At 45.0% G+C, this 22731-nt stretch overlaps 2 protein-coding genes across 13 annotated transcripts in view; one reads left to right on the top strand and one right to left on the bottom strand.

Moving 5' to 3' along the window:
* Positions 1-13575, top strand: part of LOC410823 (transient receptor potential-gamma protein) — a 79123-nt gene extending 65548 nt beyond the window's left edge. For 7 of the 10 annotated variants that reach the window (XM_006568953.3, XM_006568952.3, XM_006568951.3 and 4 more), the window contains 14 exons: positions 597-745; positions 2014-2209; positions 5317-5487; positions 5781-6015; positions 7040-7160; positions 7524-7802; positions 8084-8217; positions 8298-8427; positions 8561-8756; positions 8848-9042; positions 9120-9345; positions 9860-10234; positions 10340-10813; positions 11933-13575. In XM_006568953.3, coding sequence (XP_006569016.1) covers positions 597-745; positions 2014-2209; positions 5317-5487; positions 5781-6015; positions 7040-7160; positions 7524-7802; positions 8084-8217; positions 8298-8427; positions 8561-8756; positions 8848-9042; positions 9120-9345; positions 9860-10234; positions 10340-10813; positions 11933-12096 — 3045 coding nt within the window. In that variant the 3' untranslated portion in view covers positions 12097-13575. The remainder of the gene's footprint in view (positions 1-596; positions 746-2013; positions 2210-5316; positions 5488-5780; positions 6016-7039; positions 7161-7523; positions 7803-8083; positions 8218-8297; positions 8428-8560; positions 8757-8847; positions 9043-9119; positions 9346-9859; positions 10235-10339; positions 10814-11932) is intronic. The other 3 variants (XM_026439133.1, XM_026439131.1, XM_026439130.1) reach the window with 2 other exon arrangements.
* A 1425-nt stretch (positions 13576-15000) lies between these two features.
* LOC410824 (spondin-1) lies at positions 15001-22359 on the bottom strand. Of its 3 annotated transcripts, XM_006568955.3 has the most exons (13): positions 21920-22359; positions 20870-21119; positions 19155-19369; positions 18670-18854; positions 18234-18425; positions 17349-17635; positions 16826-17229; positions 16550-16721; positions 16219-16474; positions 15944-16127; positions 15703-15866; positions 15450-15617; positions 15001-15366 (listed from the first exon to the last, which is right to left on the bottom strand). In XM_006568955.3, the coding sequence occupies exons 3-13, from the start codon at positions 19333-19335 to the stop codon at positions 15286-15288; spliced, it is 2274 nt and encodes a 757-aa protein (XP_006569018.1). In that variant the 5' UTR covers positions 19336-19369; positions 20870-21119; positions 21920-22359; the 3' UTR covers positions 15001-15285. The 3 variants fall into 3 exon arrangements, with proteins under 3 accessions (XP_006569018.1, XP_006569017.1, XP_003251296.1); XM_006568954.3 differs by lacking the exon at positions 20870-21119 and having other exon boundaries at positions 19155-19373; XM_003251248.4 differs by lacking the exon at positions 20870-21119 and having other exon boundaries at positions 21920-22354.
* Positions 22360-22731: the final 372 nt, after the last annotated feature.

The raw sequence follows: 22731 nt of genomic DNA, 5'->3' as shown, positions 1-22731 counted from the left end.
CCACCACGACGATCGAACGGCGAGGATAGTTAAGTAGATTCCGCCGACAAATAGGTCGACCCACATTTTAATCAGATACTCGGGAGAGTATTTTTCGATCTCTGGGAAGGGTGTCTCGACTGGAAAGCCGGGCTGACCGATCGATTTCTATTTTCGTTTATTTCGAAGCTTCGAACACCACCGTATAAATCCGAGTAGCGAATAACGGACAGGGGGATGGAAAAATAAAGACGAAAAAAGAAATAAAAAAAAAAGAAAGGGACGCGGAAACGTAGACGAGAGGTAGTTTAATCGGCTTTTATCCCTCTTTCCGGAGAAAGAGGAATCGGCTTACGCGGCGCAGCTGGAATAATTATCGTGCCCCCCCTTTTTTCGTCTCCTGCCAAAAATCGAACTCGAATTATTAACACTAAAATTCGCAACACCGAGTTTAATTTTCTCTGAAAAAAATAGTTCAGAAAAAGAAAATTTCGTAATCAATCAATAAGGAAAAATTATAAATCGTCCGATAAAATAATCCTCTTATAATTTCTTTGGTCTAGGAACAATCGGAATGCCGCAACGAAGCGAAACATGTTTACGCGTCTCTGTTTCAGAGTTGGGAAGCCCTGCCATCCGACACAGCCACGTTCACACCAGACATCACTCCCCTGATCCTAGCCGCGCACAGAGACAATTACGAGATCATTAAGATTCTTCTGGATCGCGGATCCACGTTGCCTATGCCGCACGATGTTCGTTGCGGGTGAGCGATTCTCAAATAAACAGGGATCTATCCCTCCTCTTTTCATCCATTTTCAGCCACCAATGAAATTTTACTCGTCGTAAATAAATGCAGCTCGAACGTGGGCGCGAGAAGACGCGTGCACCGTTTCGCGCTGATTAATTTCCTCCCTCCACCGCCTTTCCCGCGATCTTTGCTCCACAACCCTCCCCCCAAGTGCCGGCCAATTAAATTAAAGCCGTTTAAGGGCTGAGCCGCTAACCCTTCTAATCTAAACCTTCGCCTAATTCCCCATCCGACGGGATGAAATTTCACCCCGATGATTAATATTTACCGCGAATATTTTATGTAAACGGTGTCCCAAAATTAAGATTTGAATTTGCCGCCATTTTTGCATTGTTGGCAAGCATGAAAAAAGAACAGTTTGACAGCTGAGAGTTTAAAAATGGAGCGTTATACGATATAACAACGTGGAATGGATTGTTAATCATGAAAAAGTGGATGTTGGTTTTTCCAGCAAAATAATCCTAAGCACATTTTCATCTCGATGGCTTTGTTAATCGGCAAAATTGCCGTGTTTGGGGAGAACCCACGTGTGATTAGCGAAAAACAAATGCATCCACAACGTGTCACTGTTTGGTGCGGATTTTGGGAAGGAAGACCATACTTTTTTTAAAAAAATGAGGCTGGTCAAGCAGCAATTGTTAATGATGCTCGATATCGCGACACGATAACACAGTTCTTTCTGCCGAAATTGGATGATATTGATGTGGCCGATATGTGGTTTCAAGACGATGCCACATGCCATACAGTCAATGAAACAATTCAATTACTGCACGAGACATTTCCTGGTCGTGTACTCTCTCCTTTCGGTGATCAGAATTGGCCCCCTAAATCACGTGATTTAACACTATTAGATTTCTTCTTATGGGGTTATTTGAAGTCAATGATCTATGTCAACAATCACACGTGCATTAGGGAAATTAAATGCAAGAGGAAATTAAATGCTGCATTAACGAAATTCACACACAATTATGCAGAAAAATTTGGACGAAAGGGTGCGTATGTGCCTGATTCCATAAATAACTATCCTATATACTTTATGATTCGCTTAAAAAATAAATATCTAAAAACTAAAAACTCTCTTTTATATTTAATTCAAATCTTGCGTTAATTTTGGGACACCCTTTATATATATCTGTCTGTCCTATTTCGCTGCACGAAATCAAGGAACAAGAAGGAAAATTGTTACGATCCAGGATTTCATTGCATTGTATGCATTATAACAGGTGCGACGAGTGCGTGACATCGAGGAGGGAGGATTCCCTGAGGCATTCCAGGAGTCGAATAAACGCGTACAGAGCCTTAGCCTCGCCGTCCTTGATCGCCCTTTCCTCAAAGGATCCAATCCTGACGGCGTTCGAACTCTCGTGGGAGCTCCGCCGCCTCTCGTTCCTCGAGCACGAGTTCAAATGCGAATACCAGGTGAGACGAGAATTTATCTTTATTTTCGGATGTTATATCGTTTTATATTCGGAATATTATCGAATAAGGGGGAGTAAGATTTAATAATCGTAGAAAGAGAAGAGTCGAACGTTGGGGAGGAGAGAAATAATAGGGAATAATAATACCCCTCGCTGGAGCATCTCTGCTTTAATTGAGAAAAGCGACAAGTTTAAATACTACACAGTGGTATAGAATATGAACTAGACGAGACGGAAACGAGTTTTGCCGTTTCGAAATAATAATAATTTCGTCTTAACAGGAAGCCGATGTTATTTCGTCCCCCCCATCTAATTACCATATCTTCAATTTCATTCGCCCGCTTTCAGATCCCTTTTAAAGATCCCGATTACGTCGGAAAATAGAGTCCAACGTTCAATTTAACTCATCCTTCCACTACAGGAGGCCACAAGGGGAAGATTACATAAAACAATCGTTGAACTTTGGAGTTTGCTCGCTTCTCAACCCTTTTGGCCCACTTTCCTCCTCGTTCAATTACTTCTTCCGCTTCTCCCGACCGAATTCACCGCGGTGTTCCCTCGTTCGTTGATGAACCGCCCTCGTTGACGACGAAAAAAAAAGAAAGAAAGAAAGAAAGAAAAAGTCTTGGGCCGCGTCTGTTTAGGAAAAGACGGGAAAAAAAAAGAAAAGGAAAGAGAAGCGCACATTCCCCAGAAAGTTGGGAAAACTTTTCGGGTTGTGGAGCACATCGAAGAGAGAGAATGTGTCGAGAGCCACGTATCGTATTTCTTCGACGTAGATTGAAACGTATGAGCCTTTCCTCGGCCCCGCAGTATATTATTCCTGTCATTTATTCCGTTTGTTCGCGCGGCAAGGAGATACCTTTGCCCCGCGGAGATATTCCAGACTGTGGGAATGGAAAATTCGCAGATGCGCGAAGAAATAAAATAAATCGATATAAAATGCGAGTCGGGGTGTCATGTCGTTTTCGGTAGCGCCGTGGCGAAAAATATTTCGTGGATAAATGTTGCATGGGATGAAAGGGGGTGCATTCTCTGGATATTATTCGATGCTTTGGCGAGCAAGGATCGAAGGCCAGTTTTAAATCTTGTTTCTTTTTTAATATTCGTCGATTAACGCAGCTCTTTATAACGGCAAAAGTATTAAACCTGAATCTGAAACGAAATTGAAATAATAATAATTTTTATATATTTTTAATATTAATATTTTTCTGCTTTGGAAACGAGCTGTGTCGATTGAAATGTATTGAAAAAAAAAGTTAAAAGTCAATTACAAAAACTCCCTTAGTTATATTTCGCCGTTTTATAAATAATAACGAGAAAGATCGAGGAGAAAATTGCGCGCATCGAAATAAATTTTACGAATTATACAAAGTTTAATTTGTATTTACGTATGGCAGATACGTATGTTCGTCCAGTAGCGGTGATCGCCGGTTTTCAGAATGCGAATATATCGAAGGACGACACGTGTCGATTAAGCGCGAAAGAAATCGGATCCCCCGACACGACGCAGTCTGTGCTTGTTTCATCTTTGTTGACTCAAAGCGTCGTTTTTCTCGGCTTGTAAACGGGCTCGTTGTTAATTCGTCTAAACAACTCGAGCACGCGTGCTAATTCCACGATTCACGAAGGCCTCGTGAAACGTATCTTCCCCTCTCTCTCTCTCTCTCTTTCTCTCTTTCGAGAAAGAGAGAGAACGGAATAACGATTGGTTAAAGTCTGCGAGGTCTCGATGAAAATTTCACGGTCGAATCGAGCCGTTGGTTATTAATGTCTCGTTAGCAAAGTACGCTGCCCCACTCGCCTATATTAGCGAACGTTTGCACAGTTTGGTATGGCGCTTTGATGTCGTAAATGTTTAGGTTGGCGCGAATGCAGGTATGCGCGAAATTCCTATCCGTTTTCGTCGCTTCGTATCTTTTCGAAAAAAAAAAAAAGGATCCTTCGTTCGAGACAATGAGAATTCTTTGTAGGATAACGAACGGGCAGGAATCGAGTTGGTATCAACGCGGATCATCTATCTCGAAAGATCCTCGACAATGGAAACGGAAGATAAATCGTCTTTGGGAAATGGGAGATTGATCAACTCTCGAGGAAAGATCGGTAAACGATTAACTATTAAATGAATTATAAATACACACCCTCGTTCGCGCATAAAAACTTTCCATCCTCTCGACCCTTCTCCTTTCTTTTTTCATCATCGTATGGAACGAGTAACCGTTCCAATCTTAACTTTTCTTCCTCGTCACTGAAACGAGGAGAGGAAATATTTCATCGAGAAGATCCTCGAAACTACGTTTCCTTTACCTTCCTTGTTTCCCCTTATTTGAAATAGTCGAATCGCTTCAGAGTTCTCTTTCAGAGTTCAACGATTTCCTTCTCTCTCTCTCTCTCTCTCTCTCTCTCTCTCTCTTCTTTTTTCTTTTATAATCAAGGGATTAAACACGAACACTCGGCTTCTCCTTGTCCCTCCTTTATCGATTCAAACGCAATAACATCGGCGAACAAATTGGCGGAGATGATCGTTTAAATCTTCCAGGCGATCGGCGAACGTTCAAGAGAGATAAATTATCGCCCTCCCCTTCCCTCCGCGGGGATAAAGTTTCCACGAGATTGCTCCGCGTTTTTTTCCCAAGGTCTCGAACCGATTGTCCCTCGACAACTCGATTGACAAACGACCTCCCCCTCCTCCCCGACCATCCCTCAATCCTTTCATCCCTCTCCTCTCTCAACTGACCGAAACCGCCCAGTTTCGGACGCGCTCCATCCTTAGAAACTCGACACGGTACACAACGCTCGATAACTTTTTCCACTCGTGTCTCTCTATTCAAAGAGAATCTCTTCGAAACGACGTCGTCCCGTGTTGGATAGAAGTCACAAGTTTTCGGGACGGCCGTGTCACGGTTTACGGTCGAGGGAGCATCACGTAGGAGGAAAGTTTGTGGCCGTGGAATTGGAAGTAGGGGAAGGGGAGGGGGGGGGGGGAAATGCGAGCGAGTGGATGGAAAGAGCGGTTGGCAATTCTTCTTCCTCCTTTCGAATTTATTCGTTTATGAAAGTCTCGGCCGCGCTCGAGAAAGTTCTGGAAAAAAATTGTCGCGATTCCAGGAGCTCAGAAGACAATGCCAGGACTTCGCCACCGCCCTGTTGGATCACACGAGAAGTTCGTACGAATTGGAGGTGCTGTTGAACCACGATCCGACCGGGCCTGCGTTCGAGCACGGCGAGAGGATGCATCTGAACCGGCTCAAGCTCGCCATCAAACTTCGACAGAAGAAGGTAAATCTCGTCTGAAAGGAAAAGGGGGAAAAAAAAAAACTTTCTATCCTTTTGAAAGAAGACGGCCGTGAAACGAAAGGCGAATACGATTCGTTCGGGGCGGGATCGAATCTGGATCTTCGATACGAGTTTCGAGAGAGCGCAGTCGATCGAGGTATCGATGTAATCTGATTTACTTTAGGGAGGCCTCGGGAGGGGTTTCGATTCCGAAAGATTAGAGCGTAATAAGTAGAATTTGGCAGCGACATGATCGGAAACCGTGGACCAATATCGGATTATCTGGAAATTTCCAGTTCGTGGCGCATCCTAACGTGCAGCAGTTACTCGCATCGATTTGGTACGAGGGTCTTCCGGGCTTCCGGAGGAAAAACATGGTTCTCCAGGCGTTGGAGATAGTCAAGATCGGCGTTCTATTCCCTTTCTTCAGCGTCGCGTACATCATCGCCCCCCACTGCGTGGTCGGCCAGACCATGAGGAAACCGTTCATCAAGTTCATCTGTCACTCGGCCTCCTACTTCACCTTCCTCTGTGAGTATTTCCCCCTTCTTCTTCTTCTTCTTCTTCTTCTTTTCTCTTTTTACATTCGATTTTTCACCCTATTTCCACACTCTTTGCCACTCTTGTCATCCGTCTCGCATCTCGTCACCGACCTTCTGCTACTACCGGTTCGACTTCTAAAATTAAATCGAACCTGGTTCACCACTTCCTCTTCTTTTTTTTTTTTTTTTTTTTTTTTGCCTCGAAAACGGACTTGGAGGATGTGCGTGCGCGCGCGTGTAACGCCTTTTTCGAAGTTAAGACAAAAGTTTATCCCCGACTTCGACCCGACCTCGTTTCTTTCACGTCTCTCGTGTTTTACCTTTCGGCACGTGAGCGAATCAAACACCGGCTTCTAAACAGTTTACAAATACCTCCCGCGAATACCTCTCACCACCAATAATAGCAGAGTGCGGTAATGCTCTAAATTTGAGGCATCGGCCACCACCATTCGCGATAAACCTGAAATCCAAATTTCCATCCGATTATTACCATCAAAATTCCTCGTTACCGCAACTATTACCGTAACGTTCCTCGAATTTCTTATTCGAATTTGACTATTTTTTTCTTTTTTTTTTTTTAACGAAGAAAGACGATCACCAACAGGATATTGAAAACTCGGCTCGTGGAATAACGAGATTAAGAAGACGAAGAGAAGAATGGTAGAGAGAGGGTTACAAGGGGTGTATGCTTTTTCGCGAAATGCGTAAATCGACCTCGAAGGCTAACGATATTTTGAGTTGATTTTCGAAGGAAAATTTCAGCGACGATTATTCGGGAACTAAGCGAGTTAAACTCGCTCGCGCGGCCAAACACCCGTAATAATGTTCTTCCGCTCGAGCAAATGAATCTAAATCCGGATCGAACGTTGCACAATCGCCGCCATCACGATTTTTTTTTTTTTTCCAATCAATCTCGTGGAGAACCGTCGCGATCTCTACCATTGAGTTGTCACGATGTTACAACATGGTTGGAGAAATAATTAACGAAAAACGTTTACGCGTTTTATCCGCAGTCATGTTGATTCTGGCTAGTCAGAGGATAGAGAGCGTGATTGGAAATTGGATGGGCAGGGACGTGGTGGAGCAGGATACAGTGCCGACGAAAAGGGGAGCTGCGCCTACCATCATCGAATGGTAAGAGGATATTTTTAAACCGACCTCGAATAAAAGGGTTGGGAAGAAGGAGAAGGGAGCGTGTTATTTTTCCTAAGAAACGTTTCCCCTAATGCAACCGTAAGGAATCCGTTCGACGACATTTTGCTTCCAGTTAAAATCCACCTCGGAGTCCCTCGATCGAAATAAAAATCTCCTCTCTCTTTTTCCCCTCTCTCGAAAATAAATATCCTCCAGGATATTTCGTCGACGATACTCGGCGAGTATCCCCCTCCCAGCCATCACCGCTATCCTCGCTATATTTCCCCGAGGGCGGCCAATTTGTTTGAAAATCGGGGGGGATAACTCCGAGTGATATCTGTCTTCCTTTCGAATTTAACACAGGTTCATCCTGGCGTGGGTCTCGGGCCTGATTTGGTCCGAGGTGAAGCAGCTGTGGGACGTCGGCCTCGAGGAGTACGTGAACGACATGTGGAACGTGATCGACTTCGTGACCAACTCCTTGTACGTGGCCACCGCCGCCCTAAGGGTGGTCGCCTACTACAGGGTCAAGTGGGAGATCGAGAAATCGGGATCGGAGGTCGAGCTCCAACGCGAACAGTGGGACACGTGGGACCCGATGCTCATATCGGAGGGTCTTTTCTCCGCCGCCAACATATTCAGGTCTTCCCCAGCTTCGAGTTCCAAATTCGCTTTTCACCCTCACCCTCCTGGCTGTTAATTTTGCAGAAAGAAATTAATTTTGTAAAAGGAAGAAAGAAAAAAGAAATGTAATCGCGAAGCGCTTTTTGGAGCGACGCCTCGTGAAAAATCCGCGAGATGCGATTAGGGAGATCGCTCTTTCGGCGTAAATTTTTCAATCCTCCCCCACCCCCTCCCTCCCTTTTTACGCGCGCATAAAGCGATCAAACGGGCGACTGTACCATCGATCTACTCTCTTCCAGCTCCCTGAAACTCGTCTACATTTTCTCGGTAAACCCTCACCTCGGCCCCCTGCAAGTCTCCCTGTCCAGAATGGTGATGGACATCATGAAGTTCTTCTTCCTCTACGTGCTGGTGCTGTTCGCGTTCTCGTGCGGTAAATCTCTGTCTTTTCTTTTCTTTTCTTTTTTTTAAATTCAAATTCGGACTCGACTCGTGGTCCTCTTGTTGATCCAGGTTTGAACCAGTTGTTGTGGTATTACGCGGATATGGAGAAGAAGAGATGCCCGACCGCGATGTCGTACGCCCCTAACGCCAGCGTCACCACCGATTCGAACGCTTGCATCGTTTGGCGTCGATTTGCAAAGTAAGAATTCACTCTTTTCTTCGCGATTTTTTATCGAGATGCTTTTTCCAAAACACGTTACGTATTAAATTAAGTCTGAACACAGACGAGACGAATTTTGCAAAAATTAAATTTTCTTCTTCTTCGTGCACAGCTTGTTCGAAACGACCCAAACACTGTTCTGGGCCGTGTTCGGCCTGGTCGATCTCGAGAGCTTCGAATTGGACGGTATCAAAGCGTTCACCAGGTTCTGGGGTATGCTGATGTTCGGCACGTACTCGGTGATCAACATCGTCGTTTTACTCAATCTATTGATCGCCATGATGAATCATTCCTACCAATTGATCTCCGTGAGTGTTATTTACATTTAACCCTTTATCGTCACACGACCCAATTTTGCTCGAATTCTTTCTTTCTTCCTTTCCTCCTCTCCAAAAAAAGGAACGCGCCGACATCGAGTGGAAGTTCGCCAGGAGCAAGCTTTGGATCAGCTACTTCGAGGAGGGTGGCACGGTCCCACCCCCGTTCAACATCATCCCCACCCCGAAGAGCGTCTGGTACATGGGCCAATGGCTGTACAGGAAACTGTGCGGGCACAGCAGAGCGGCCAAGAAGGAGCACATGAGGACGATCAGAGTGAGATTTCGTATTCGACTCGATGCGAATAACCTTTTTTCCACGAGGATCTTTTAATCCTTGATTCGATCCGACAGAGGAAGGTTAAGCAGGCGTCCGAGAGGGACTTCAGATATCAAAGCATCATGAGAAATTTGGTGAGGAGGTACGTGACGGTTGAGCAGAGGAAGGCGGAGAGCGAGGGGGTGACCGAGGACGACGTGAACGAGATCAAGCAGGACATCAGCGCCCTTCGTTGCGAATTGATCGAGATCCTGAAGAATTCCGGGATGAACACCTCGACGGCAAGCGGTACCGGAACCGGTGAGCAACTCGACGAAAACCGAATAAATTCGATAAATTCGTCTCTCCCCTTCCCTTCTTCCCTTACTCGCCCATCGCAATCTTTTTACTTGCTCTCGTTCGTAAATGCATAAAGCGAATTTTATAAGGCGAAATCCTCGCGTCGTGACACGACTACGAGGTTAAGGGAGGGGAGGGTCGCGAGCTTCATCCCCCGCAAATGAAAGTTCGCAAGTTCGTTACCACGACGGAACGCTATTAATCATTCGACCAACTCCGGTGGAATAATTAATGCGATCAAGGATCGTCTAGCGCGAATATTGTTTCGCAGTTGGTTACCCTGCCTCGTTACTCCACGCTACTAACGAACGAGGGAACGAACTCGTTCGGGCAGCCGAATGCGTCGAATCGTTCGTTTTCGATTTCGCTTCGATTCACATTTATATTCGTTTAAGTTTCCTTTTTTTCTTTTTGTTTTTTTTTTCAATAGTAGTAGTCTTAGAGTAGCTCCTTGGTTTTTCTCTCTGCCCCATAGACGGTAGCCTTAAAGAGCTGTCCATAGGTGCGGGGGGTAAGAAGAATCGTCAGAAGGAGCGGCGGCTGATGAAAGGTTTCAACATCGCCCCTCAACCGAGCGGGAGCGGCTCCCTTCCCCCCGTAGACGAGTTCGCGGCTTCGTTGCAACAGGCGCAACAGGAGAACTCGCACGAGCTGTTCGGCTCGACGTTGAGCGGTATATTCGGTCCGGGCACGACGCCCAAGAAGAGCCCTCACCACACGAGCACGAACAGCGTGCCAGGCCTCGGTACCAGCAGGCAGAGCCGTAGGATAAGAGGGAGCTCGAAGAAGAAGAGATGGGAGAATCTGATCGAGGCGGCCAAGGTTCGCGGCAAGGTTTCCAGGCTGATCGGTAAGTCCTCTCATCGAGGATCCTCGAATCGATCCTCCCCCTTCGCTTCGAGTTTGCTTCGAATACTAACGGGCCTCCCTCCTCCCTTCCTCCCGCCTTTTTCAGGCAGATCTCGTTCCGAGGATTCCGTGTACTCGCCCGCGTCCGAGGACGGGGGTTCCAGATCCGAGGGATCGACCGACTCGAAGTCGTCGCTGGAGCAAGGCGCGAACGACGGCCAACCGACGCACCATCCCCATCACGCACACCACTCGCATCACCACGAGGGGGGGCATCACGTGTTCCCTCACGGCCTAGGCGCGTTGGTGGCGCTTCGAAAGAAGCGGAAGACGTTCTCGGATTCGAGGTCCTCGACCTCGGGCATGAGGAGCGGAAGCGGCACCAATCCCATATACCCGTTGGCCACTGCCCTCGTCTCCAAGGTGTCGAGGAAGCAGCAACTGCAGAGGGCGAGCAGCGTGCCGACCAGGGGGCCGGAACTGGGCCAGCAGCCGATCCCGCCGAGGCGACACGAGGGCACGCAGAGCCAGCAGCCGAGCATCGACACTCCCGAGGGAGCGAGCGCTAACGAGCAACCCGGTAAGTCGGTCGACGATCGTTTCTCTCTAATAAATAATAACTCGTAACAAACGAACGAGCTTGGATAGAACGCCTTTCGCCACTTTCCAACGACAAATCGAACGAGGACGACGTTTGTTTATTGGGTTGGCAACTAAGTAATTGCGGATTTCAGTTGAAGTTGATGACGACCTAATCAAAGCAATAATCGATTCGGATCGTCACAGTACAACTCGTGAGATTGCAGAGAAGCTTCATGTATCGCATACATGCATTGAAAACCACTTAAAACTTGGCTATGATCAAAAACTCGATACATGGGTTCCTCACGAACTGAAAGAAAAGCATTTAACGCAACGCGTTAACAGCTGCGATTTGCTAAAGAAACGTAATGAAAATGATCCATTTTTAAAACGACTGATAACTGGCGATGAAAAATGGGTTGTTTACAACAATATCAAGCGAAAAAGATCGTGGAGCAGGCCACGTGAACCAGCTCGAACAACATCAAAAGCTGGTATTCGTCGAAAGAAGGTTTTGTTATCAGTTTGGTGGGATTACAAAGGAATTGTCTATTTTGAACTTTTACCACCTAACCGAACGATCAATTCTGTTGTCTACATTGAACAACTAACGAAATTAAACAATGCAGTTGAAGAAAAGCGGCCCGAATTGACAAATCGAAAAGGTGTTGTATTCCATTATGACAATGCAAGGCCATACACATCTTTGGTCACTCGGCAAAAATTATTGGAGCTTGGGAGTTTTGCCACATCCACCATATAGTCCTGACCTTGCACCATCCGATTACTTTTTGTTTCGATCTTTACAAAACTCCTCGAATAGTAAAAATTTCAATAACGATGATGATATCAAATCGTACCTGATTCAGTTTTTTGCTAATAAAAACCAGAAGTTTTATGAACGTGGGATTATGATGCTGCCTGAAAGATGGCAAAAGGTCATTGATCAAAATGGGCAACACATTACAGAATAAAGTTATTTAGTTCCATGAAAAAATTGTCTTTGATTTTCCAAAAAAAAATCCGCAATTACTTAGTTGCCAACTCAATATTTACTTGCGCGAGTTTATAGCAAGAGTCCGTCCCGTAGACAGGTTTGTTTGTGTTGTTTGCGAAGTAGTTCCGGCGGCACCGCTGACACCATCGACCACCGAGGAGAGCGTGGCCGCGAGCACCTCCCTCCCTGCGACCATGAAGAGGAACGGGTCCGCGACTCAGCTGCAACGGCTTCCGGGCATCGAGCCGATATCCGGCCACGACGTGTCCGGGGGATGGCTCTGAGAGGATCCGAGCGTCGCCCCCGGGCGACGTATCAACCATCGTGGGACGTGACTCGCGCGTGAACCGAGTTGCGAAAATCAACGAAAGCTGGAACGACGACGACGACGACATCGATCGAGGCATCGTGGTCGTCGTGGCACACGCACAATGATGCCTTTCGCCGGCAAACCGATTTCGCCGTGACAAACAAACACTATAGATATATATATATATATATATATATATATTATTATGTAAATGTATATTAATTATTAATAAGCGACGTCGGCCGTGAAATCTCGAGCTAAACATCGTCGACCCATCGAAGACTCTATTCCCTTCAACGTTTCGAGGACGTAACGCGAGGAGGAGAAGTTCAACTTTGATACGCGCCAACTTTCTCGATTTTTTTCCTTCTCGGGAACAGGAGAGATTAACTTTCGCGGCGCTTCAGTCATGTCATCCAAAACGAAAACCATATGAAAACCGTCCCCGAACTTTTTTTTCGGGGAATACGCGTATTTATGAGGGGACGGAGAAGGGAGAAAGATCGTCGTTAAGACGTTCCTCCCCCCGTCGCTGAAAACTTTCTTCTCGGCGATCTCCCGATTTATCGCACCTTTCTGACGGCGAAAACGTAGGAAAGTTTCCAGCGATCGCGCCAACCAAGAGTTAATCTCGTCCGTCGAGTGTCGCCACCGATGATTTTGTACCACGTCTTATCGCATACTATTACTATACTATTACTATACTAACTAACTGCTACTACTGCCAGAACGGGAAAGGGCAAATTGGGTCGGCGAGGAGGAATTTAATCTAGTCACCGGTCTAGTCGAAAAGAAGAGGATCACGACGATCGGTCGCGTTGTTGGCGTTTACCTTTCAAAGGACAATTTATTAGATTAACGATTTTGGATTAACGATGGAAATTCTGGAAATTCTGGACCCATTGCGACGAATTTATAATCGCGTTGTTGCTTCAGGAAGCTGGTCTACTGAAGATAGGGAATTTATCTTTTTTTTTTCGATCCTCTTCGTAACAATTTTTCCTTTTTTCCTCTTTTCCTTCAACCAAACTCTAGTCAACGATCCAATCGTTACGTATTATCTTTCCTTCCTTTCTCCTTTTTTTCTCTCTCCTTTCCTAAGTTAAAAGCGCCACGGAAGGAAAGGAACGGTCTCGGCTCGAATTAATTAAAGTTATGATAAATTGTTGTTTCTTGGGGAACAATTGCCAAACCGATTAAGAAACCTTAGTATTTACCCAAGCGATCGAAATATATATATATATATATAGCCGAGAAAACCGAGGAAGATTGGAACGATCTCGTCCAATTTCCTCCGTGACGAAACACCCGTTTCTAAACAGAGTCAGTTTCTCGCGTTCATCCCTTTCCCCTTTTGTTAACACGAGCATAAAAGCGCGAGAAGGTAGGAGAAGGAGGAGGAGGAGATAAGAGATGTGACACGACCAAAGAAAAGAAAAGAAAAAAAAAAAAAGAAAAAAAATACGAGGAACGAGGAGTGTAGAGTAGTCGAGTAGAGGCCTAAAACAGATTAAGATCCGTACTATTTCCTAGATATTACGTGTACTTACGTATGATGATAACGTAATATAATTAATGTGAACTCGGTGTCAGGGGCGCGGAACGAAGGATCCACGCACGTTTCAAGGATCCACTCGAATTTCATCCTATTTTCTGTCCTATTCGAGTTCGCGGACCTGACAACACCGTGCGTAACAACATACTATACCGCCTACGTGTATTATTTATGAGATTATTATTATTATTATTATTATTATTATTACTACTACTATTATTATTACTATTATTACTGTTATTATTATTATTATTACTGTTACTATTATTATTATTATTGTCATTGTCATTATCATTATTATTATTATTATTATTATTATTATTATTATTATTATTACTACTATTACTATTGTAAACGTAAAGTTAGATTAGTATTTGGTAAACAGTGCGTGTTATCTTGCGAACGGTTATATTATTGTAAAGGGGCAAGGAAGAAGAAAGAAAAGTGAAAGAAGGGAGAGTAAGAGGAAGGACGAGAGAAAGGAGAGAGAGGGAGATACTTGTACTATACATTGCGAAACGAGGGTACACGCGAAACGGAACCAAAACCAAGTTTTATTAACGAGTTAAGCCGATACACAATAGATCGTAACACAACTTGGAATATAAAAGTTGAGGACGAATCATAGAATCTAGCGGAATTTTTTAACGATCGAAATTAAATATCGTTTCCGATAACAGCGCAGCATCCATCACGAGAGAGGATCTCGAGGAATATCTTTTTATAGGGGACACGCCGATATATATATATATATATATCGAGGGAAGAAAGTATAGAAATTACGAACGCATTTTTTAATTGGTTTCGTATTTCTTAATTTCTTAAAAGAAAAAAGAAGAAGAAAAGAGAAAGAAAGAAAGAAGGAAAGAAAGAAAACTCGAGGATATAACTCGATATTACGAGTAAATTATAATTATCGATATCGATTCGAATATTAGCGAGAGGAATATTAAAGAGAAACAAACGAGAAAAAAAAAAAAAAAAAGAATACACGTAACAAAGAAGCTAAGTAATACGCTGGAGAAAAATTAATAATTGAAAAGAGAGCTTCCCCCCCCGCCCTCCCCCGCCGTTTGTTTTTCGCAAACTTCAATCGCCCCGTGGCCATCGAACGTTTCGAAAGCTACTTCGGTCTCGTGAAAGTTTCGTTTGGCGCAGTTTGTTTGGACAAAGGAAAAAGAAGAAAAAGGAAAGGAAATATTTGAACGGCGGCGATCGGGGCGATCGATTTCCAATTTTTTTTCGATTTTTCCATTTCGGTTTTGCGTATCGTAGCCCAGCGTATTATTCGAGTAACTCGATTGAGAGTAGAAAGATCACGAATGACCATTAATAAAATACCATTTATTCTGATACATCGGTTTATTTCATACCCATCATGTCGTGTGTAAAAAAAAAAGAAGACTACAAACTAACAAACTCCGTTCTTCCCTTCGAAATTTTCCGTGTTCAAAAAGAAGAAGAAGAAAAAAAATAAAAACATATCGATCCTGCTGCTTCTTCCAATTCCTTAATCTCGGTCCTTCGTCTTATTTCGTTCGTCGTTTCAGACGTGTTAAAAAAAAAAAAAAAAAAAAAAAGGGAAATTATCCTTTTCTTTCGAAATTATTATTCGCATGGCGCCAGCTGACACCTGGATCGACGCTGAAGTTTCTTGGGACAAGGATTCCCTCCGTTTCGTGCCTCTTGCTGAACATTTCAAATCAAATTTAACTTTCGTTAAACTAATCTCGTCGAAATATCGAATCGATTTCCAAACTTATTCCGCTCACCTGAATCGTGCGGAAACTGGTCACGCGCCCTGTCCCGCAAGAAACGCTGCAAGGTGTCCAAGGTGACCAGCCACTCACGACGCAGTGGACAGGTGGCAGAGCCGGCGATATCGGGGCGACTTGAACGTCGGTTGTGTTCAACGGCTGTCCGCTGAGAATCGCTCGCACCTGAAAATAAAGTAAACGAACACTTTCCTTTCCCCTCACCCCGTTGACGATCTTGCTCTTTAACGAGCGGAGCGAGTTCACTCACGATGCCACAAGTATTGTTGCACTCCTCGGCCGTCAAGAAGTTGTTCCTGTTGCCGCGGCAACCGCCGTACACGAACGGCACGCACATCAACTTTTGAGGAACGAACGCCCATCTCTGGAAATATCCCCTGCAGGGTCCAGCGTTCGGTTCCTCCATGCAAACCACTACGAACAGTGATAAATCTAAATTACTTGTTCTCTCGTTTTTTTTTTTTTCCTCTTTAAAATTCGTCGTTGCAAACCTTTGGCAGTCGCCATGTCGAAGGTGCAGTCAGCCTGGTCCAAACAGGGCCGTTGCTGGACCAGTTCCATTCTCGAGGAGCATTCTTGCTGTTTGGACGGGTCGACCATCAACAATCGGGTTCTTAATTTCACGCCTTTCCCGCACGAGGCGCTGCACGGGGACCAATCCGACCAATCGGTCACCTGTGAAACGAGTTTCCACCATTTCCCGGGCAAAGTATCGAGAAATTTTTAAAAAGGGCGAATACGAATGAAACGCGTGGGTGAGAAATACCTTGCAAGCGGGATCGATCTGTTCCTCCAAACCGGGCGAGCAAGCCGGCTCCATGCATTTCACTTTCTCCACGAGGTACACGTGAGGACACCGTTTACGGCCCATCCGATCCTTGAACCTCCTCGTCCTCATCTTTATCCCCACCCCGCACGAGGAGGAGCACTCCGACCAGTGGCCCCAATCGGTCGTTTCGCAGAAAGCATCGTTGTTACCACCTGCCAACGAGCCAACGCCATCGTCCGTGTCCTCCTCGCCTCTGAAATCGACTTCTCTGATATTCCATCTCTCTCGCAAAATTACGTGTAGAGAATTGTCAAGACGACGAGCTTACGAGCATTCGGGGATCGAGGAGACGCACATCTCCTTGGAGACCAATTGTCTGTTACACTTGAACATGGCTGCCTTCTCGGGCATCAAATACGACCTGGTACGCATTCTCAATCCTTTGCCGCAGCTGACCGAGCAGCTCGACCATCCCGTGTACTCCGTGGTCTGACACTCGGCTGTGAGCAAACAACAAATTCGGAATTGAGACCGCGTGTCTGGTTAGAAAGAAGAAACGGCGGCGAGGAAACTTGGATTGGACGAAATTTGGATTGTACGGTACGCCTGACAGTGTCCTCGGTGTTCTCCGCGACCTCGAGCTGAGCGACCTGCTGCTGAAGAACCTCCTCGTCGCAACCCCGCGGAATGATCTTCTCCCTGGTCAAGTACAACCTGGCAAGTGGCAGCATCGGTCTTCCGCTGGGGTCGTAGAAAGGGGACCTAGGATCCTCGGGGTACAACGTGGTGATCGGTTTCATCTTCTCGCGCGGCGTCGTCTCGGAGTTCGGCGACATGTAGGAGATTCCATTGTCGGTGCCAGCGTCCCAGGGGTACAGGTCGATTATCTCGCTTTTCGTCCAGCTGCAATCTTTCCTGCATAGATTCAGTTTGCTGACGCCGACCACCCAGTCCGGGGACGGTCCGAACATGGAAGCCACGGAGATCATAGGACGTTTCCTGTCCACTCTGGAGAGTAAAAACAGAGAGAGAGAGTAAAATTGTATTTTTAAAACTGCCATTCCTTTTTTTGCAGAAAAAATTCAACGAGGGATCTTCTCGGTTCGTGGGAGCAAAGGATATCTTGCCTGAAGTTAGTGGTCGTATTGCTGTTTACATTAGGGTACCACAGTCCAGCGGCTTTGATGAGGGTTCTTAATTTGTTGGAATTAGCTCTGAGCTCGGTCTCCACGCCGGACGCGGATCCCCACTCGGCCAACTGGCGGAAGCCGTCCGTGGCTACGTGGTCCTTGCCCCAGAAGGAGAAGCTCGGCACATGCGAGGCGCCGATCAAGTCGCTGAAGTGGGTCAGCCAAACGGAGAACGGGAAGTCCTTTGGATGGGTCACGTTCGACCAGATTCCCTCCATTATCAACTGGAAACGAGGGAGAGGAATCTGTGAGAAGTCGCCGATATTCCGATATTCTGGCTTTCAGAATGACAGATCGTGGTTCCACGACTCTGGTATCAATTGTTGCGCAACTGTCACGGAGCTTGTTACGTTCTTTTACTTTATCGTTTCTTTACTCTGCTTACTTTCGTTTCACCGCGAAAAGTAACAGTTTTGTTCGTACATATTTCATACTCGTTCCATATTATATTTCACTTAAGTTTCTAGATTCATACACGATATTCTTCGATATCTAATAATAATCGGATATAATTTTTCTAAACTTGATGTTTAACGAAAATCTCTCAGGCAAATCTCAATCATTCAAGAGTTAGTTTCGAGGTTCTCTAATCCTCGACTTATCATTCGTCTGACTCGAAAAACACGTATATCGTTGAATTCCTCTTTTCCAAACGCACAAAGAGATCCATCTATAGCCTTGCGCGAAATGAAATATTTATTTGCATCTCTACGACAGCGTTTCTTTCCAATAAAATCCAATAGATCGACAAATACAATTCGACGATTCGAGAAACGAGTCGATCGAGATGAATAAAATTAATTTGATTACTACATTACTAACCGAGTACTTGGCCTCGTCGCAGGCGCAACACTTCTCCCCGTCCAAGGCCTCGACCTCGCTGGAGTCCATCTCGCAGAAGGTCTTGGTCAAAGCTCCATCCTCGGCGTACCAGCGCACGTTATTCTCCAAGACCATGGCTGTGAATATAACGCATCCTGATCCTGACGGCGGTGCCCTCCACATCACTTGGACCTTGGCCAAGGTAAGAAGACGGGTTTATACACGCGGCTCCAGTTGCGGGGAAATTCTCTGCCCGAATAACGATAACGCGGTGGGATCAAACGTATCTGACGGTTGGCCGGTGGCCAACCGTCAGAAATTTATCCGTTATCTGCGCGTTCTCGCCCGTTATCCACCCAACCTCGTAAACCGAATCTTTTTAATAGAAAAAAAAGAAAGAAAGAAGAAGAAAAAGATTCTATAAGGAGCAATTCACCTCGTTCTTCGGATAATCTGACGCTTCGGATATGGTATTGACGCAATCTTCGTTGAACGTGGTCAAACCATCGGGGAACAGTTGGAAGTATCCCACCCGAGCCGTGGGATTACTCGGCGCGTGTTGCGAATTCACGGAGAGGGTGAAGTGCGTGAACTGTTGCAATCTCTCGTGCGTTTGCGAGCCTGAAATCGAATTTTGTAAGATGAACGAAGGATCGTTCTTCCCTCCTTTCGCTATCCATCATCATTATATTCGTTCCAATTTTTTTAATCCAATGAACAATTTCATTCGTCTATAATAAAAAAAAACGAACGAGACATTTGTTTCGTTTCGTTCAAAGAAATTTGTAAAACGCAATTTGTACGTCCAATCACTGGAAATCAACCAGTGTCGGTTCATTACGGTACGTGATAGCGAAAGGGTTGTATTACACGGTTGCAGATATCTTTTTAGGGGGAGGGGAGGGAAAATCGTTACGTTACCTTGCAAACTGATCGTGTAAACAGCGTTGGGAATATATTTGTCAGCCTTCCCGCTAACGAGTATCCTGTAACCACCGTCACCCGTGGTCCTCGATGCGGAAGTTTGTTCCGCGGTCGGTCTCATAGGGCATCCGGCCTGCACCGTGATCACCAGACACGCTGTCACGGTCAGGAGCAACATGATGAAGCTTGAAATGATCGATGCCCTCGATTCTCTGTCTCAACACAAATTATAATATCCGACTACAGTCGATACAATCAACAACGATAATTTGTCCCCGTGGACGAATTGGGGCGACTAGACAGCGCGTTGAAATTAAAAAAAAAAAAGAGTAAACTCAACAGGCGACGTCAAGCAAGGTGTATCGTTGTTTTAAAGACATCGTTGTTATTTTAATCTGGTAAAGCGTTATGTTATTTTTCGCAATAAAAGTGGAGATTTAATTTAGGAGGTGTCCTGAGAAAGAATTTCGAAAGGAGATTCATTCAATTTTCCGAATCGATTCAGGTCTGTTTTCTCTCTCTCAAAGATTTTTCTCCGATCGATCCGCATGCGACACGCGTCTCTCTTTCGTTTGCTTCCTCGACACGACACGTATGAAAACATGGAATTACGAGACACAAGTCTGTATAACTGTGATCGTGACGAGAAACTTCAACGCTTATTGCGATCGATCGAACACAGGGGACAGGATAATAAACCGAAGAATACTCTTCTCCGCGATATTTTAGATTTCCATTAACGGTCTTTGCTCGCTTATTCGAATAACGACTCGAAATACAAAATACCTCCTTCAGAATTTGACAACGCGTGTTTGGATTCGATCGAAAACCATCGTGACGTTTCGTTCCGTCCGTCAAATATATATAATGGCAAGTACACGTTACGAAACGACCTGTGCATCTGTTGATGGCCAGATATGTATCTCGAAACGCGAGGTGGAACATTCCCTGGATACGTAGGACGATGGATCGTGAACGACAGGTGAAGAGTAGGAGAGGCGAGTCGCGTGGAAGACTCGCGAGCGAGAGAGAGAGAGAGAAGAGTACAATAACGATGGAGGCAGAGGTCTAGAAGAGATGCATCGGATTACGCGCGAGCGTGGAAGTGGGTCGGGAGTTCGAGACCTCTTTCTCTCTCTCTCTCTCTTTCTCTCGAGATGGCCGTTTCTCGACCATGTAGGTGTATAGGTTTCTAGAACGATGGACTCGTGTAGAGGAAGAAACAGGGACACCGGCGCGTTTCGCGAGCGGAAACTCGTACACGTGCTTCCGCGGATCCCACTTCGAAAGTTTCGATCGAGTTTAATCTTTGGATACTTTCATTCACGGACAAGGCTGGCGAACAGGTTAGGAGAAAAAGGAGAAGATCGAAAAGCGGAAAGTAAGAGTGGATGGAGGATGGAAAAGCGACGAAATTTTTAGAATAGGAACAGTTGGACGAATAAACTTACGATGAGAGATTGGATCGAAGTAGGTGGTGTGGAGGGGACGAGTTGACGAGTCTTTAAACGGAATAATAGTTAGTCGGCGAGTGTCGAGTCGACTTCGAATCTGCTTTGTTCTCGTGAGAAATTCTCTGTGCGCGAGAATATTTTTTTTATCGCGAGAGAAAAAAATATATATATATATATACATCAACTTCGTCGATTTCGTATTTATCGACGAGGCGAATCTCGATCGATAAAGGAGGAAAAGTTTTAATCGATCCGTACCTTCTTCTTCGTCCAATCCTCTCAGTCGAGTCACGAATTCTCGCTCGCGCGAATTTTCACCAGAGAAAACACGTATACGTTTATTGAAACGACGAATTCCAACCGGTCGCGATCGATCGTAAATTTCGTGGAACGTACGAGCCGTGAAAAGAAAATGATCGCAGCGCGTCCGACGACTCTCGTTCTTCTTCGCCAGTCTTCTTCTACGATTTCACGCCCCTCGCTGAATTCGCCCGTGACTCATGACCGCCTATTCGCAATTAAAAGTAATAATCGTGCGCGGAAAAAAAAACACGTAAAAATTTTTCAAATAAAATCGCGAAAATCGATCGCGGTGATTGATGTTCGTTGTTACAAGAAGTTACGATTATGCAAGCGGTCTCGTGTTTGTCGATCGTTCGAATTTTTTCGCGTTACGAATATAGAAACGGAAGGAAGATAAGCGACGAGTGGCTATGTGTGTGTGTGTGTGTGTGTGTGCGGCGTGTATATTCGCCGTTTCGAAATATAGGAAGAAAGTAATAAAGTCTCGGCGAAATGGAAGGTGTCGAAACTTGAATTTACTCGAGTAGTACACGTTGGAGAAACGACAAATCGTTTATCGATAGACGAGTTTATAGATTGAATTACCGGATCCAAACCTCGTCGAACAAGACAATTTCCTCCGAGAGGAATTTGGCGAAATTATCGCGAAAAGTTTATTTTCTCGTGAACTTTTATCGCGCGATTTCGCGGAAAAGAAAAGAAAAGAAAAGGAAACTCCGACGGAGCGTCTTAACGAATTAGAAGCGTCGAACGAAACGTGACTTTTTTCCACGTTTATGGATTAAATTTTAACGATTACCTAACGTTACGAGAATCCACGAATATACGTGCAATGGTATGGAATGATAAAGCTTGATTTCTTTTTTCCCTTTTGAGAATCGATGACAACGAATGAAAAAGAGAAGAAACGAACAAAAAAATCTCACTTCGCGACTTTTTGAATCCGTTTTTGAATTATCGCACGTAATAAAAAAGAGGAGAAAGAGAAAATTTAAAATCGCACACCTGCTACGCCACTGTGCCGATGGCCTGAAAGACGGACAGGCGATTGCTTTCTTTCGGTTTTCTTTTTTCCGCGCGGGCAAACGACGAAAAAGTGGAGGTTCGCGTAGACGAATAAGAGCAGAGCAACCGAGATGCAAGAACGATCGGGCACGACTAAACGAGATGACGAACCGGACGGCCGGTATCGCGGATCAGGAAAGTTAGCGGCGCCGATTCGAAAATGTCTACTGCGGAAGCTCGCCCCGCGCTTTCGATCTCTCCCTCGAAATCTCGAACAGAATTCGAGTCTGTCGATAAATTGTCGTGCACAGGATTGTTACGCGTTTCCCGCTTCTTGAATTCGGATGACTTCGATAAATGGAAAAGATAGAGGAGGAAAAATGATAAAAAAAAATCTACCGTTTTCGTTTAATTCAAGCGAATTGAAAAGAAACGGTTTAAATGGAACATTATTGTGGACATTGTTTTTCGAATATTTACGATTATTTTTTGGATATTTAAAACGATTAAATTAACGATATTGATTGAGTCTCGTACATGGAGGATACGCAGCAGCGCGACAAACCAACGGCAAACCACTCGGCGGACATTATCTCGAGTCATGAGGTCAGTTTTGAATCGTCGTATCTCCCTGGAAGTAGCTTCAACTTTCAGATAACGCGTTCTAGATAGTAGAACCCACGTCCGCGTTTGCTCAATATTTTCTTTTTCCTTCGACCAATTCAGGGAACTGTCTATATATCTAATTATTCAATATTGTAATTCTGTATCTCGTAGAGAAATTAGATCTACGTAATAATAATAAGAGATTT

The sequence above is a fragment of the Apis mellifera genome, linkage group LG2 (genome assembly GCF_003254395.2).
Source record: "Apis mellifera strain DH4 linkage group LG2, Amel_HAv3.1, whole genome shotgun sequence".
In the NCBI taxonomy this organism is placed as follows: Eukaryota; Metazoa; Arthropoda; class Insecta; order Hymenoptera; family Apidae; genus Apis; species Apis mellifera.
This window is presented reverse-complemented; position numbering and strand designations above follow the sequence as displayed.

Bases quoted from the DNA above. Each gene is read 5' to 3' on its own strand.
- LOC410824 (XM_006568955.3), bottom strand. From the start codon at position 19,335: ATGTTGCTCCTGACCGTGACAGCGTGTCTGGTGATCACGGTGCAGGCC. The intron at 17,636-18,233 runs GTTAGTAATGTA...CCTCGTTTCCAG, and splicing joins GCGACGAGGCCAAGTACTCG to TTGATAATGGAGGGAATCTG. The intron at 16,128-16,218 runs GTATTTCTCACC...CTCGTTTCACAG, and splicing joins AGATCGATCCCGCTTGCAAG to GTGACCGATTGGTCGGATTG.